The following is a 17755-nucleotide window of genomic DNA, read 5'->3' as shown; positions in this document are numbered from 1 at the left end:
AGGTACTCTCAATAATAAGATTATTATGTATGAATTGTTAATTTTTTTGTACAAAGTAAATAAAAAATTGATCATATAATAATAATAATAATAATAATAATAATAATAATAATAATAATAATAATAATAATAATAATAATAAGATTATTGAGAATACTTAAAAAGAGTACTAAAAGAGTATGTTGAAGGATTCGATTTACTACGTGTTTCGTTAAATCGAATTTAATCAATTCGATTTATATAGAAATATGCTTTTAGACTTTGACGTTGTATTTTCTGATTATTTGAGACATTCAGATAACATTGATGTGTATTTAGTTTATTGAGGTGTTTTGCCCAAAAAATTAAATAACTCATAAAATTTTTATTTTTATTTTTTATTTATTAATAATTTATTATTTATAAAATTGTTATTCTTTATTTTAAATTTATGATTTAAAAAACATAAAAATTAATTTTTTATTCTTACCCCATCGTGATCTGAAAGAACCCCAACGTCTCTCTCCCTCAGAGAAGTTGCCAGAAGATTTCTACCGGTCAAAGACAATGATTCAAGAATTGGGATTAGGATATGAGAAAATTGATGCTTGTCCTAATCACTGCATGCTATATTATAAAGAAACAAGTGACAAGACTAGTTATGTAGCCTGCACAATGTGTGGACACCCACGATTTAAGCCAAAGGCAGGGGATACAGTTAATAGCAGTAGAGATGTGCCATACCCAATATTGAGATATTTTCCTATTACTCCAAGACTTCAACGTTTGTTTATGTCTAAAACTACTGCGCAATATATGAAGTGGCATGTGGATGGAGTACGCCACGATGAATCGGTTATCACACATCCGGCTGATGCTGATGCTTGGAAACAATTTGATGCCACCCATGAACTATTTGCCCAAGAATCTAGAAATGTTAGGCTTGGACTCTGCACTGATGGTTTTAATCCATTTTCTGGCTCGAAGACTCCATACTCATGTTGGCCTGTGTTTGTCACACCTTACAATCTTCCTCCAAGTATGTGCATGAGAAGAGAGTACATATTCCTTAGTCTTTTGATCCCTGGACCGAAGTCTCCTGGAAAAAGATTAGATGTTTATCTTAGACCGCTGATTGACGAGTTAAAGGTTTTGTGGGACAATGGTGTTACTACTTATGATGCATGGCAAAAGAAAAATTTTAACATGAAGGCAGCATTATTGTGGACTATAAGCGATTTTCCGGCTTATGGAATGTTGTCTGGTTGGAGCACTCACGGTAGACTTTCTTGTCCGATTTGCATGAAGAACACTAAATCGTTTCGACTACAACACGGCGCTAAACCCTGCTGGTTTGATTGTCATCGACAGTACTTGCCTGCTGGTCATGCATTTCGTCGTGATCGGTACTCTTTTAAAAAGTCAACCGTGGAAAACTCTTTTCCACCGAAACGAATGAGTGGAGTTGACATCTTAAATGAGTTGGACAAACTCGAGGAAGCTAACTTTGGGGCTAATTCGAGAGGAAAAAAGGGTGACTTTGGTACCATTCATAATTGGGTGAGAAAAAGTATATTTTGGGAGTTGCCTTATTGGTCAACTAATTTGATAAGACACAATTTAGACATTATGCATATTGAAAAAAATGTTTTTGACAACATCTTTAACACTGTTATGGACGTAAAGGGCAAGACAAAAGACAACGCGAATGCAAGAGAAGATTTGAAGCTAATATGCAAGCGCCCTAACTTGGAGTTGGTATTCGAGAATGGAAAGTACAAAAAACCAAAATCCACATATGTCTTAGATTCTCAACAAAGGAGGATAGTATGTGAGTGGATAAAGCAATTAAAATTTCCTGATGGTTATGCATCAAATATTTCACGATGTGTTAATCTAGCGGATGGGAAGATATATGGAATGAAGAGTCACGACAGTCATGTTTTCATGGAAAGACTAATACCGTTGGCATTTCGAGACGTGTTGCCAAAATCCATATGGGGAGTGCTAACAGAACTCAGCTTGTTCTTTAAAGAAATTTGTGCTACTGAAATACGCCCTGATGCTGTAGAGCAGACAGAGATTTCCATTATTGAAACGGTTTGTAAGCTAGAAAAAATTTTTCCTCCAGCTTTTTTTGATGTGATGGAGCATTTAGTTATCCACATCCCCTATGAAGCTAAGGTTGGAGGACCTGTGCAGTATCGATGGATGTATCCATTTGAAAGGTGTATGCTATTCTTAAAACGAAAAGTTCGAAATAAGGCAAGAGTTGAAGGATCTATTTGCGAAGCATATATTTTGGAAGAAATTTCCAACTTTACTTCTATGTATTTTGAATCAACAGTACAAACAAGGCGGACTCAAGTTCCCAGGAATGATGATGGTGGCTCAAATTTGGACGAGAATCACTTGTCTATTTTTAGATACCCATGCCTTTCCATTGGGCGAGGTTCAAAAAAATACTTAACTGATGAAGAACTTCATATCGTCCACACATACATTCTTGTCAACTGCGAAGAAATAGAACCTTATCTCCAGTAAGTTAGAACTAGTTTTTATATTCATATTATATATACACTAGTTTTAAAGAAATAAATTGAATGTTATATTCATTGCTTTATTTATTAGACAATTTGAGGATTCACTGAAAGAGTTAGATCCAAATATCTCCGAGGATGAAATACTAATTGTCCGTGATAAGGACTTCAGTAGATGGATAAAGAATCAAGTGAGTGATTTTTGAAATTAAATATTTATAATATTAAAATTATTTGTATTGCAAGAATGTATAACTTTCAATTGTTATCATATTCATTTGCAGGTAGATACAGGTCATATTAGAAGTAGAATAATTCAACAGATAGCTTATGGTCCTTCTAAATCTGTCACTTCGTACAACGGCTTAAAAGTTAATGGATATAGATTTCATACTAAGGATCACGACAAAAATAGAGCTACTATGAATAGTGGGGTATGTGTTAAAGGAAATATTTATGGAGAAAATGACTTGGACTACTACGGCATTCTTGAGGAGATATTGGAACTGTCATACTTGGGTGATGGAAATTCTGTATTTATCTTTCGATGCTGCTGGTTTGACCCAATTAACGGTGTCAAAGTTGATGAGAGATATGGGTTAGTTGACATAAAGTATAAATCAAGACTACAATCAAATGAGCCGTTTGTTTTGGCTGAACAAGCACAACAGGTATATTACACAAAATACCCACATAGTGGGAATAAGTCCAACGGGGAATGGTGGGTGGCTTGTAAAGTTAGAGCCAAGCTATATATGAATGAAACTTTGCATGATCCAGATGAAGAACCCAATGGGCAAGATGACAGTAATGACTTTTATCAAGATAGTGTTTCTGAATTAAGAGCGCAAAATGTCATTTTGGAGGATGAAGTTATTTCATTGTTTGATGCAAATGCTCCAATGGAAGAGGTAAATGTAGAAGATATAAATTGTCCAATGGACACTTTGCTGAATGATGAGTTCATCAATGATAACGAAGATTTTGACGGATCAAATAGTGAAAGTGCTTGTTCCGAAGACGAGAATGAAGACTATGTGATGTAGATTTACAAGTTTTGTGTCTTTATGTATCTCATATGTTCGATGAAATGCCTCAGCCACCCTACAAAATCACGGTAAACTATAAGTAAAACAAATTTTGTTTCTTTGATTTTTTTACCTTTTTCTCTAGAAACCGGGGTTATTTAATTGTATATGTCTACTACTCTACTGCTTCATTTTGAATTGGTTCATGTTCATTTGTTGAAATGCTCTTGTTTAATTTTTAAAATCTAATTGATCCATTCTATCAATCTCAAACTACATTTCTTGATTAGTCCTGTGCTCAGATTTTAGTAAAAGGCAGTAAAATTGGAAATTTAGTAATGAATTCTTTGTTGAAGTGTGCAAATGACAGATAAGTAAGACCATAAAATTTTTCTTAAAGTTACTTGTTTTATAGGATCATGGCAGCAGATGACATGGATCCTGTTGTGGTGTTTAATATAATTGGATTTCTTCTCTCTATAATTTCTTACATAGGCAATACTTAGTAATGTATTCTTTATATGCGAGAGTAGCTATAGAATTCCAATTTTGATATATAATAAGGTAGTAAAATAGCTTATTTATCTTTTATATAATAAGGAAGTAAAATATAAGTAAATTATACCAACCTTTGGCTTAGCTTATTAATCTTTTTTATAATAAGGTAGTAAAAAAATAAGTAATTATACCAAAGGAGCAAATGAAGTTCGAATTCAAAATAAGTAATTTACTATCATTTTAATTTGGATTATGAATTCGGAATTAAATTCAATTTAGTATTGGAACGAATATATCCAAAATATATAATACTACAAGTATATATTTATTTTGTATTATTTTACATATATCTTGGATATATTTAAAAAGATTTAATTGTTAATTTTTTAATTTCAAAACTTTATAATTTTTTTAATCAAATATATAAACATAATTAATCATACTAATAATAACTAAATATGTCTATTTGTATTGAATTGATTAAATGGTTAATTTAAATTTGTTCATTTATATTAAAAGAAAAATTCACACAAGTAATATAATATAATAACAGGGTGCCCTTTTTGGCACAATAACAAAGAAAGAAAGAGAAACAAAAACAAAACCAAAACACCCTTAAATCGCGTTGCCCTAAGCTCTCTGTGACCTCATTCCCAAACCTCCAAAAGAGCCCCTTTCTTGGAAGCTTTGAAAGCAGCAGAAATTTGAACATGCAACCTCCATTTCTTCTCCATTCTTCAACCTGCCCAGCCACTGCCGCCACCGCGTCTACTCCGCCGCGGTACAAGCTGCTCAAGCATCATCCAAACGCCTTTGTTTCCATGCATTTTCGAGCCTCCACGCAGTCGTCATTTTCCGGCTGTGAAGTCTCTCCTCTGCCATTGTGTAACCCTTCGTTCAGCCATATCCATCAAGTATGAAAGCTTCAGCTTCCTCTCCCTTCTGTTGCTGATTTTTTCAAAACATGTGAAAACTAAGGTAATTTCTTTTTCGTCTTCTTTATTGTTTTAATTTTTCAGTTATTGATTTAGTTGGTCTTTGTTTTAATTGGTGAGTTACTGTTTCAATTCATCTTGTTCTAGTTATTGTGGTTTTCTATCAGTGAGGATAGTAGGTTTTTTAGTTGCTTTTTTTTGTTGCTTGGTGTTAATTGTGTTAAAATTTAATTACAAATTTAATTCTTTTTTAAAAAAATAATTTTCAAATTTAAAAATAGAAACACAAAAATTTTAAAAAGTTATAGAATATCTAATTAAAAAAAAGCGCTAATAGCAAAAAACAACAACCGCGCGCACTTTTAATTTGTAGTTTGTAATACTTGAAATCAAAAATTAAAAACCCCACTAATCCCACTATCTCCCTTTCTGCCATTTAGCCATCGTAGAACAAGTAAAACAAGGATTTCTGGTGGTGGAAAAGGAAGGACTGTTGGTGCCATTTGTTTAAGGAAGGAGGTCCGTTGAAGGAGGTCTGATCGACGACGTCGCTGTAGCAGGTCCGCTGCTCCATTCCATCTAGTTGCAGGTTATGTTAATCTCTTCTCATTCTTGTTCTTATCATTAATTTAATATGGAAGATGATACTACTTGCATTCAAAATTTTATTGGATTATGGCATCTTCATTGAATTAGATTATGCTGCTGCTGTGAATTTTATTGTTCATGGAGGCCCTGCATTTTGAGATTGAAAAATATTTTTAAACCTTTAAAATCACCTCTTTCCAAACCCAAATCATTTTTTCTCAAATCCTTTAAAGGTACAGTTATATTCCATAATTAAATACTCTTGATTAAATAAAATAAATAGAGATATTATTTTATTTTTGCGCTGTTATTTTTGGTAATGACTTTTTTTACACAGTTTATTATAAGTTCATCCAATTTTAGTGTATCCATCAATTATTGCTTTCATTAATTCTATATATACGTGTACCTATGATATTTTAGGAGGTGTTTTAATTCAACGCAATTAAAAGTGAGGGACCCAAAATTAGTAATCATACATGGTTCTTTTTCTTGGTCTAGGTACTTGGAGGTTTCTTTGTCCATAATTAAAAAATTTGGTTGGCATGTGCTAGTGAATTACTATTGAGAAATGAAAATAGAAGTGGAATAGAATAGCTAGATGCTTAGATTCACTTACTAAAAGCGCTAAGATAGAGATTTTTGTTGCCTCCAACTCTTCCAATCCGAGCTTGCCATCTATTATGTTTGATGATGCCTGAATTTATATTTTAAAATAGAATAATGAACTCTCTAATAACACTATGATATTTGGATAAGAGAAAGCCTTAACACAGTTTGGGACAGGCAAAAAAGAATAACATTAATTCTTTATATTTTAATACTTCACATATCAATTAAGTTTTCTGCATATTCAAATTTTAATTATGTCAATTATTAATAATTACATTATACACTATTGCATAGACATCTTTTAGGTTCTAATAATCAAATGTACCTTGTTAATCTACAATAGATGGATGCACCACGTGAAAACCCACTACTCTTCCTACATTTATATTGTGTGTTTTATTTACTTTTTTGCTCCTTGAACCAGGGGCTCGCAGTGCTATATCATGTTAATAGACAAAATTTGATGACTATTTCTTCTTCTAGTTTGTGGTAATATCATTATAGATTAGTTGTTTACAGTAAATTCTTTTCTCGGTGCTCTCTTTTCATTATGTTGTATGGAATATCTTTTAAATTAATTTTACTGGAATATGGTAATTCAACTTTTGTGATCTAAACTGTTGAATTTTACTGCTTGTATTTTAAATATTTTAATAACACCTTCTTTTTAATTTATTTCTTATTTGACAGATAATCCTGGCACCAAAAGGTAGAGGTGGACGAATAGTACGAAACACTCGTCTCGATCAATCTCAGCTTTCCTCACGTAGGTCAGGTATACATTCGCCGTTTAATTTATTTAACCATTAACAACTCTTGATTTAGAAAATATGTTGTATGCTTATTTTATTGAGTTTAGGTGAGCAAACTGTTGACAATGATTCTTCTCAACCACCGATACATGTGTTAGGTATGTAGTTGTACTATACGTTCGAGTTGTATATCTTTAGTGTGATTTAATTAATCCTCAGCGAGGAAGTGGTTTTATTTTATCTATTTTTTTGGCTTTTTTTTGTTTAGGTCAACAGAATGGTAATAATGATGAACCTCATCTTACACATTTGAATGTGGGATCAGCATCAAACCAATCCCCACAAGTTTTATCACAATCATCACCTCAGTTAGATGGTATGACGATTTACTTCAGATAAATGTTTACGTATTCACAAATAACTACACATCTAATTGAAAATTCTCTTATTCATTGTAGGTGTGAATTCGTCTGACACATCTGCTTTAGATGCAGAAGATAATGAGCTACCTAATATTGGACAATCAAGTGTGCATGCTGAAACTAGGAGTAACGGAAAGCTAGTAATAGCTGTAGAGAAAGGCGATAAACCGTAAGTAGTTATACTATTATGTTGACCTTCCTATATCAGCATACTTTCTACTTAAAATGAAAAAGAAGAGTATCACTAGGTGCAGGATCTTTAATTTAATAGTTTATTACTAGATTTATTAAAATTGATCTAATTTGTACCTAGTTTTTTTCATGCAATCACAAATTATCATAAAAGTGTGTTTGTTGTTAGAGTCTTATATATGTCTCATTTATGTTATATTATTTATTAATTATTATTATATTTATTTTTATGAAATAAATAAAAAATAAGTATAAATATGTAGATATTCTTTTTCTTTGCAAAACATTGATATTAATCTAAGCTTAAGTTCACGACATAGGAAATCCATTTCATTAAAGTCCAAAACATATGGCCATTTTAGATCACTATGGAGAAATCTATTAGTAAATAGGTTCAAAGAAATAAAGCATCTCTTTTCTTTTATATTCTCTGATCCAGTATTATCACTTCTGCTCAATTAAGAAAAATAAATATAAATATGTGCATATTTTTTGTATTCCTTTCATCTGAAATTTGTCAAGACAGCAAACATAAATATGGATAACAACAGCTCCATGAAACTGGTATGTGACCAGTAGTTAATACATGCCTCTTGAGTAAACTAAATATTTGTTCTGATTATTACTTGTTTTTTTTCTGATCTGCCTCTTCATTTTTTGTGGCTTTTACAATTTGAGATAAAATATATTTGTCTTTAGTGCAAAAGACACTAACCTCCCAATATTTGGTGAATTTATGATAAATTCTCTCTATTTGTCCAAGTGACATTCACCTCTCTTTAAATGGTGCATTAGGAGTGTTTACAGTTTACCATTATATTTTAGAAAATATAAGAGTACAACATTATTATTACCTGAATTTCATTTAATCAATGCATGATTTTAGAGAAATGGGATCAGGTTTATATTTTCATCAAACCTCAAAAGGAGTGAGTCATGTGTGTAATTTGCCTTTGGTTTTATGATGATACTTTTATAGTGCATTTAATAAACTTGATTTTTATTTGAAAAACTGTTTGTTGGGATTGCTTGCATGAAGATAACAATGGTTGCTGCTTTAGTCTTGCACTATTAGGAGCTTTATATTCTTTTGATCTATTTTATTTTCATGAATTATTTTAAAGTTATGAGTAGTATAGCTAAGCCTAGAATTTTTTGTTGCTTTAATGATCTATGTTATTGTGTATTAAACTGTTTTTGATAGTTTTGTATTTTTTTAATGTAGGAAGAGATTTACAGATCATACGGTAACTCGTGACATCACGAAAGATTTATTAAGTAGGATGCCTTCTCCAGCGCCAAGATGGCAGGATTATTGTCCAAACATGAAGGACGAATTGTTTAAAGGTTTTCTGGTTAGTAATTATAATGTTGTTTCACTGCGATTTTTTACAAATAATTGGATTGAGTATTTGCTAATTCTTTTGCTCTTTAAATTTAGGAAAAACATGAATTTGCATCGAATTATGATAAGGCTCTGGCAAGAACTGTTTGGAATAAGACAATGCATGACCGCTATCCTGATATTTTGAAAAGAGCAAGGGATAGAGCTTTTAAGGAAGCAAACTCTACTAGTATTGCTGATATTAAGGGTCATGGACCTAAAGCAATGAAAGTTGATGTTTGGAATGGCTTAGTTGATCATTGGTTAGATTCAAAGTGGCAAAACAAGTCTGTGGCCGGTCAAAAAAATAGGGCTGCTATGCCTACTCATAAACTACACACTGCAGGGTCTATCAGTTTTGGCGAACACAAGAGAAGAAAGGTATAAAGAAAAATATTGTCTATAACAAATGATTTATGATAGTATATTCTAATAAAGTTTGTTACAGGAAGCTAAGTTGAAGCGTCGTGTATCTTTCCTTGAAGTATATGATGATGTTCATAAGAAAAAAAGTGGAGAATATGTTTCTGAAGTATCCAAGGAAATTATTGTAAGTGTCTTTAATTTTGTAGCATAATTTAGTTTTAGTTTTCTTAATAATATGTCCTTATTTTTCTGCTGTAGGACTCATATGGAGAGGCAATATCACAAAAATATGGAGAAGATTTAATAGATCAACCTGAAGTTGATCCTGATGTGTGGACAGAAGTTGCAGGAACCAACAAGAAAGGACGAGTTCATGGGTTAGGCCGCAGTCTGGATATTGGTATTCATGATCATAGAGATGTGCTATTACCTGAAAATACAGGTGTTTCTACAGTCAAGTCAGTCTCACAAACAGACATCACTGAGGCTATTAAAGAAGCATTGCCTAGTGCTATAAATGCAGTGTTGCCTAGTGTTGTAAATGAAGCTATACAGAGTAATTTACTGTCTCTCCTTTCTAAGATTCCAGGATTCCCCCAAGAGAAGAACCATTAGAGTGATTTTGTTGGGAATAATATTTGGTTAGGTGGCTTATGTTAATGTATTTTGTTAGGCTTAGCTTATTATCGTAGTTTATTTGTTTGATAGATAATTGATTAGGCAATTTGTTTCATTTTCAGTTTTTACAGAAGTTGGCTTACTTTTATTTGGTATTTAATTTGTGAAGTATCTATGTTGGAGATGTTGCAATAGAGTTTAATAAATATGATGGGTTTGATTTTTTTTAAACGTATAATTTTTATGAACTAATTTTATATTTATGCATTATAATCTTTCATTTCAATCAATAAAATAAAAAAATAATATGATGTTTATTTTAGTATAACGAAAAAATCGGAATTCTAACTGATATTCTAGTAAAATTAGCGACATACTCGCTGTTGATGATGGCGACAAATTAAAAACTCTATTGCGACTGAAACAATTGTGAGATACCTATCGATTTGTTACTATTTTAAAAGGAATTTGCGATGACATTTTGCGATAATATTGCAATTAATTGACTACATATTATTTCTTAGCAAATTAGCGACTATTTCATAACTCTACTTTATCATTTCGAATAGCTTAGGTTTAGTGACAAAATTCCTACAAATTTGATTAAGAATTTTTAAAGATTAGCTATAGATTTGCTACACAATGTGACAGATTTGCGACCATATTAGCGGATAACTTGCGACGAGTTAGGTTCGAAAAAATTCCTCGCTAATTAGCGTCAACCAACCATTCCATTTTGTTTACGCAATTAGCTTGCATTTAGCGATGAGTCTGCTGCAGTAGAGTTTATCACTAATTAGCGACTACCGTTTAGTCCATTTCTTCTACGGAATTAGCTTTTACTTTAGTGATTGATTTGCGACTATTTATTCAGTAGCTAAAAAATTTTCCGATGAATTAGCGACTATTGTGTTTGCGTCACTGATCTGCGACTTGTAATTAGCGAGAAAACCATTAGTTGCTAGGCGGTAGCTAATCCGTCACAAATTATATTTTGCGTCAGATTAGCGACGATTTTACGACTCTTTTTGTAGTAGCTAATCGGCCATATTCTTGTAGTGATCATGTTGATGGCGAGAAAACATAATAAAATAAAAGTATGATGTGGCTGAGATTTTAACCAAAAATGGTAAGATTGGGTGAGGTAATCTCGAGCTCTTCATACCTAAAAAGAAAGAAAAAGATTCGGCCAGCAAGGAGGAGATCCTTGGAGGCATTGCTTATCTCTGATTCTGCTCAACCACCACAGAAAGTAGCTAGAGTGGCGAAGTGATGGAAGAGGCAGAGATTGGAGCAGATGAAGTCATCATCATCATGAAGCATCAAGGGCCAGAAATCCATCTTGGAGAGCAAGCCAAGGATGGAGAGCTCGGATTGATGAAAAGTAATGACCAAGGAAGAACTAGAGGTATTTGCATGTTGGATTTTGCATGAATTACCTACTCTCTCTTTTTGGCCGAATCGGTTTTGTGTGAAGGAAAAGAAGTTAAACTTGGTTTTTGTTTCAACTGTGAAGGCTTCTCCTCTTCTATAAAAGGGGTGAACAGTCACGGTTTGATTCAAGGAGAAAGTGTGAGAGTGCAAGGCACAGAAGTCTCATAGCTACCTAAGCTTACAGATTTTCTTCTCCTTCAATGTATTCTGTTTTGTATTTTTCTATTTAATTTTGTCATGTCTTGAGTCTCATGGAAAAAGGAAAACAGTGAGATTTGTATGAAAAAGCCATAGATGTCCTTAGAGTTCCTTTGTTCATCTATGTTGTGTTTCATGATTCTGTGGGAATCTCCTTGTAAGTTGGGTTAGCACTTTACAGTTTGTAATCAGGTTGATTATAGTGAAATTCCATCATTGTTGTGATGGAGACTGGATGTAGGCTGCATTGCACTTAGCAGCTAAACCAGGATATATCTGAGTGTAATTTTCTCTCTCTACTACTCCATTTCTGTTTCTGCTGCACAGGAGCTAAAACCAAAAATTATCTCGTGCCAAGTGACGAGACAAAAATAAAAGTCTCGTGGCTAGGGACGAGACAAAAACAGAAAAGTCTCCTCAAAGACCAGAAAAGTGTAATCAAGCAAAAAAGGGGCTAAGATTCAAGCCCCTTCTCTTAGCCACTGAAACCATCATATACATTGTTTGTTTTTTTAAACAAGTTAAACAAAATAGTGTTAATTACAACCAGTCAAACAAAGTATATCCTATTTATTTACACAATAAGGGTTGGAGAGGACAATAGATGTCTTTGGGAGTCTTATTTCTTCAAATGTCCGAATCACTTAGTTTCTGATTTTGTTTAATTTGTGCAACAGAATATTTGGACCATATTCGAGCCTGAAGCCAAAAATATTTGGTCAATACTTCACTCAATACACCGACAAGCACAATCATGCATATTTTAATCAAGTGAATCAAAATGACCAACCCAACTGAATCGAACACTATTCATGTGCTGAATAAAACATGATAAACATTCAATTATCAAGAAAAAATTTTCTACATGCAAAAGAACTCAACTGAACACATAACAATCAGGTGAATCAAATGACAAACACTAGTGAACTGAACAACAATCACCTGCTAAATAAAACGTGATAAATATTCAATCATCAAATAAATCATTTTTGCATGCAAAAGGACTCAACTAAACATATTAATAATCAAATAAATTAAAATAACCAACTCCACTGAACTGAATTTCATTGATGTTTCTGAATAAAACTTGATAAACATTCAATCAACAAGAAAACATTTCTGCATGCAAAAGAACTTAACTGAACGCACTATCAATCATGTGAATCAAATGACAAACACCTATGAACCGAACACCAATCATGTGGAATATAACGTGATAAACATTCAATCATCAAGTAAATTATTTTTGCATGCAATAGAACTCAACTGAACGCACTAACAATCAGGTGAATTAAATGACAAACACCAGTGAACCGAATACTAATCATGTGTTGAATAAAATGTGATAAACATTCAATCATCAAGTAAATCATTTCTGCATGCAAAAGGATTCAACTAAATACACTAACAATCAAGTGAATGAAAATGAGTAACTCCACTGAACAGAAAAAAAAATAAGAATACATTTCCATTCCTGTGCCCTAGTTACACCAAAAAATGGAATCAGATTAAGTCAATCTACTAAACGAAGTAACTCAATTCAGTAAACCTAAAATGTAACTAAAAGAAATGTGAGATTGCAAGATTTTAAATGTAATTTCTTGTTTTCGTTCATTTTTTCTTCTTCCTTTTGAAATTTTCTCGCGATTCTTTTCCAATAGTGGTTTTCGCAGAGAACACGAGTGAAGTTTGAGAGAGATTCAAAGTTTTCAAGTAGCAGTTTCAATGTTGAAAAAGAAACATTATTTTATATTCAAGACATGAATGAATATGTTAACGTTTCGGTGCTCTGGGCGCGTATATACACACTCATTTAATGGTATTGGATTTTTTTAATATTTGACCAGCTTGGATGGATTTGGATGAAAAATTATATAGATGTGTAGCATGACTGTTATTTAAAATGATATCACATGTCTCGTCCTATTTTGAAAATTTTTTTAATTTTTAGCATTTTTTTTAAATTTAGGTTTTGTTAATATGTATTTGAAAAGACTCATTTTAATAATATTTTAAAAAAATTATTAAAAACATATTTTCTTTTACTTATTTAATATATTAAAAACTTAATTAAAATTTTTTATTATTATGTTTTTTAAAAATTAAATCCTTGTAATTTCTTTTGGTACGCAAATCTATTGATATTTATTATTGGCCAGCCATCTGCGTGCCCATCCATTTAACATGTGGATCACATTAACTTTACATACGTACACACATATGCATTTTCCGCATAACATTTAATACTACTTCTGCTGGGTTCATGGAATGAATGAAATTAGGGCAAACAGCCTCATATTCTATAAACAAAATTACAAAGTGCAAGCATACAGATATAAGGTTAATTTAACCACCGTATTATTCAGTATCCAACCTTAAACTAAGATAATCCCACCGTATTATTCACAAACAAATGGTAACATATATATATATATATATATATATATATATATATATATTCTGGTTGGAGCTTTTCCTTTATCGTTAGCTCAAAATAAAAAATCATTAACTCAAAGATTAGTCTAACTTTTCAATTATTCGTATAAAATACATATCAAAATATAAAATATATATTAAAAATGACAAACAAAATATATATTCATACACAAATAGACTATGACATTTGATATTGAAATTCGTTGATCGAATTAAAATTGTCTTTTTGTTATCATAACCTTCAAGCCATGCTTCATAAGAAGCACAATGGAATGAGCTGGGATAGTAGGATGATTTTCCACCACCTGTATACGATAATTGCGCAAAAGAGTAGATGCCACCATTTTCATTTGAAGAAAAGACAAGTCTTTACCCAAGCATGTCCTTGGACCTGCATTAAAACTAATAAACTTATAAGATGGAACGTGTATTGTTTCTCCTTTTTCAGATATCCATCTCTCTGGCTTGAACTCCAAGCAATCTTTTCCCCAAATCTCTTTAAACCTTCCCATTGCATAAGTAAACAACAAAATAATTGAATTTGGATTAACATAATGACCACTCGGAAGTGTGTCACGTTTCAATGATTGTTTACGTTCAATAGGAACAGGTGGAAATAGCCTCAAACCTTCACATAGAGCACCATGTAGGTAAACTAGCTTCTTCACATCCTCCATCCCTAAAATTTCGTGTTTTTCTCCAACACCAGCAGCAAAAACTTTTTCGATTTCTTCAAGAATTTTGGCCTCGACTAATGGGTGTGTAGCAACAAGCCAAAAGAACCATGTGAGAGCGGAAGTTATGGTATCTCTTCCAGCTACAAAAAGATTGAATGCAGCATCTCTTAGAAACTTATCATCATGGACCATTTTGCCCTTTTCTTCACCCATCATCATCATAGAACTAAGCAAGTCATCACCGTTACTTTTGTTGCATTCATTTAACTCTTGACGCTTAGTTGCAATGCATGAATATAGTAGTTGGTCAAAAACTTTGCATGCTTTTGTCATCTTCTTCTCCTCACCAATTTGAAGCCATTCTTGAAACTTCCAAACACTTCTTGGAACTATGTGTCTATAGAATATGCACTCCTCAATTTCGTCAAAAGCCTTCTCAACTTCCACCAATGGAAACTCAATTGAGAGACTCTTAGGATCATAACCCAAAACCATGATGCATGTTTCGTCGAAAGTTAATCGACTAAACACATCTTGAAGATCCAAAACCTCTCCATGCAACCATGCATGATCAAATATCGGAAGCAAGCTATTAAGAACCTTCTTTTGAATGGTATCTTCCACCATGGTCTCGAAACTCTTTCGCCGGAACAAGGAATGTTGCAAGGTCCTAATGTATTTCCATGTCTCGGAATCTGAAGCCACAATACCATCTCCGAAAGCTTGGAAGATCTCGCGAAACTGGGGACCCTTGACATAGTTGTCAAAGCTTTTGCTCATTATGTGATGAACATTCATGGGGTCACTAGTGATCATATAGTTCATTTTGGTGAACCATGGCCCCATGAATTCACCGGTGCCACCTTTTCGTCTCAAAACATTAGTTACAAAATCATGGATATGGCACAAGTTGCTAAGGACTTGTGGTAACATGCCAAGGATTGGCCAATCTATCAACAGAGGTGTTCTACAACATCTTCTACGATGAACAAGATATGAGAATAATAGGAGGATTGATATAATGAGAAACAATATGGCCATTTGAAAAGTTTAATTTGTGGATCGGATAGGGTTATGCAACTCTTTTTTATATTTGTTGTGTATGTTGATGAAATCTTGCCACGGCCCACGGGGATATATATAGGAGATTCTTCGCATTTGTTTAATAGTAATATATTTTTTTTGGATTTAATTATTTTATAATATAAATTATTAAAAATAAAAATGACAGAGGAAATAATTTATCTTATGAAAATATATTCGAGAAGTTCTAACAAATAAAGTTTTATTGGAAAGCTAAGCTGTTCAATCTTTATCATTGAAGATGGCATCAGGCTAAGCAGCTAAATGATTCATCTCCTTGCCATGGAACCTGATAATGACAATTTTCGTGCCTTGACTTTATCTTCCTCGATCATATCTACTATCTAACCAAACTTAATGCTATATATGGAGTATGGACAATGGTTGTGTATTTGATTTTTGGATTATTAAAATTTTAAAAAATATAAAAAAATTAAATAATTAATATTAACTATTTTTAAAATTTTTGAAACATTTAGAATTTAGGATATAAAATTTAAAATGATAAACATCGTTTTTTGTCTTTAGTTATTATTTATTCAAAGAATATAGCGCTTCTCTAATCTCCATAATTAAAAAATTTTTAATCGGTCTTCAATTATTTAAATAATCGGTTTAAACAGTTCTTCAAATGATTCTGAAGACTGAATTAATTGGTTCAACTCAGTTAATCGAAAATCCATTGTTAGACTGATTCAATTCAGACTAAAAATCATTTGATACTAAACTAGTCCAAAACCGAAATAAAAATGATAAAAAAATTATTTAGCTGACTAAATAGATACTATTTCTTAATGATTAACTAATTCAAAATAATAAATAAAAATATTTTTTTTTAAATTATAAATTTTATACATAAATATATTATTTTATTATATTTAGTTTAACTTAGTTAAATCTTGGTTGAACTTTTGAGCCATCAAATCTCTAATTTTATTGGTTTGATAAAAGATTCTGTTTTAAGAGCCTTAGCCTCCTGGTACTAATCAAAGCGGTTTTTAAAAGACAAAATACTCTTTTACAATTCGAAAATTTTTAATCGATCTCCAAATATTTAAATAATTGGTCCACATAGTTTTTAGTACTAGTCTAAACGGTTTGAGTTACTTCAAATAATTGGTCTACATAGTTCTTAGTACTAGTCTAAACGGTTTGAGTTACTTCGACTAATTACTTGAATAGCTAGATATTACTTAAAAAAAATTCAATTATAAAAAATATTTTGTCCTTAAAAAAAATTAAAAATTGAGAAGAAAATACTTAATTTAAAATTTATAATTTAAATTTTAAAATAAAAACTTTTTTATTTCAAAAAAAAAAGTAATTTTCATTTTTTACCAAAATATAATTCTTCCCCTTATTAGCTTTGTCCGCCAAATTATCATAACTACTTGTAAGACCCATAACTTCACTTGTCCATTGTTAAGCAAGAAATAGGCATGTTAACTGTTAAGCATTTAAAATGGGGTCACATGTTACTGAATGTAAAATCAATGAATATTGTTGCGGGTAGATATCTTATTTTTTTTTTTTTGGTTTCCCACGGTATCCCCCAACCCGACAGGTCAAGGACTATTCCGTCGCGGTACTGAGCTCCATTTAAGGGTTTGCCGCTGGCCAATGGGTTGCTGCATGCACAAGGCAGGATTCGAACCCCCGACATTTGCTTAAGCGGACTAGTGAGCTAACCACTAGACCAACCCAACTTGGTTGGTAGATATCTTATTATAAGTGAAATTTTGTGAGTAAATGAAAAAAAAAAAAAAACACGTGAAATATTTTTAGGATTATAAAAATACATACGACAAAAATAAAATTATATTCTAATATACATATTAAAGATTATTAACGAAGGACAAAATTAATTTGTCGCTAGAAGAATTTCATTTTATTTGTAAAAGATATTTTTAAATTTAATTAATTAATATTATTATTAATATTAATAAATAGTTATCAACTGTTTATATATTGTCAATTATAATAATGCTACATAGTACCATTTTGCTAAAAGAC

At 31.8% G+C, this 17755-nt stretch overlaps 2 protein-coding genes across 2 annotated transcripts; one reads left to right on the top strand and one right to left on the bottom strand.

Moving 5' to 3' along the window:
• Window positions 1-7495: 7495 nt before the first annotated feature.
• On the top strand, window positions 7496-9911 carry LOC114927733 (uncharacterized). Its single transcript, XM_072196028.1, has 5 exons — window positions 7496-7523; window positions 8776-8901; window positions 8988-9311; window positions 9379-9480; window positions 9555-9911. The coding sequence occupies exons 2-5, from the start codon at window positions 8830-8832 to the stop codon at window positions 9909-9911; spliced, it is 855 nt and encodes a 284-aa protein (XP_072052129.1). The 5' UTR covers window positions 7496-7523; window positions 8776-8829.
• A 4245-nt stretch (window positions 9912-14156) lies between these two features.
• Window positions 14157-15751, bottom strand: LOC112799761 (alkane hydroxylase MAH1-like). The gene has a single exon (XM_025841791.2). It carries the CDS (start codon window positions 15698-15700, stop codon window positions 14195-14197), a length of 1506 nt encoding a protein of 501 aa, XP_025697576.1. The 5' UTR covers window positions 15701-15751; the 3' UTR covers window positions 14157-14194.
• Window positions 15752-17755: the final 2004 nt, after the last annotated feature.

The sequence above is a fragment of the Arachis hypogaea genome, chromosome 5 (assembly GCF_003086295.3).
Source record: "Arachis hypogaea cultivar Tifrunner chromosome 5, arahy.Tifrunner.gnm2.J5K5, whole genome shotgun sequence".
Taxonomy (NCBI): domain Eukaryota; kingdom Viridiplantae; phylum Streptophyta; class Magnoliopsida; order Fabales; family Fabaceae; genus Arachis; species Arachis hypogaea.
Note: the sequence above shows the minus strand (reverse complement) of the source record. Positions and strands in the feature narration are given on the sequence as shown.

What these genes read in the sequence shown, in the direction of transcription:
- LOC114927733 (XM_072196028.1), top strand. Translation starts at nt 8,830, where the DNA reads ATGCCTTCTCCAGCGCCAAGATGGCAGGATTATTGTCCAAACATGAAG. An exon ending in AATTGTTTAAAGGTTTTCTG is followed by an intron (nt 8,902 to 8,987) that starts GTTAGTAATTAT and finishes CTTTAAATTTAG; the next exon opens with GAAAAACATGAATTTGCATC. An exon ending in GCGAACACAAGAGAAGAAAG is followed by an intron (nt 9,312 to 9,378) that starts GTATAAAGAAAA and finishes AGTTTGTTACAG; the next exon opens with GAAGCTAAGTTGAAGCGTCG.
- LOC112799761 (XM_025841791.2), bottom strand. Translation starts at nt 15,700, where the DNA reads ATGGCCATATTGTTTCTCATTATATCAATCCTCCTATTATTCTCATAT.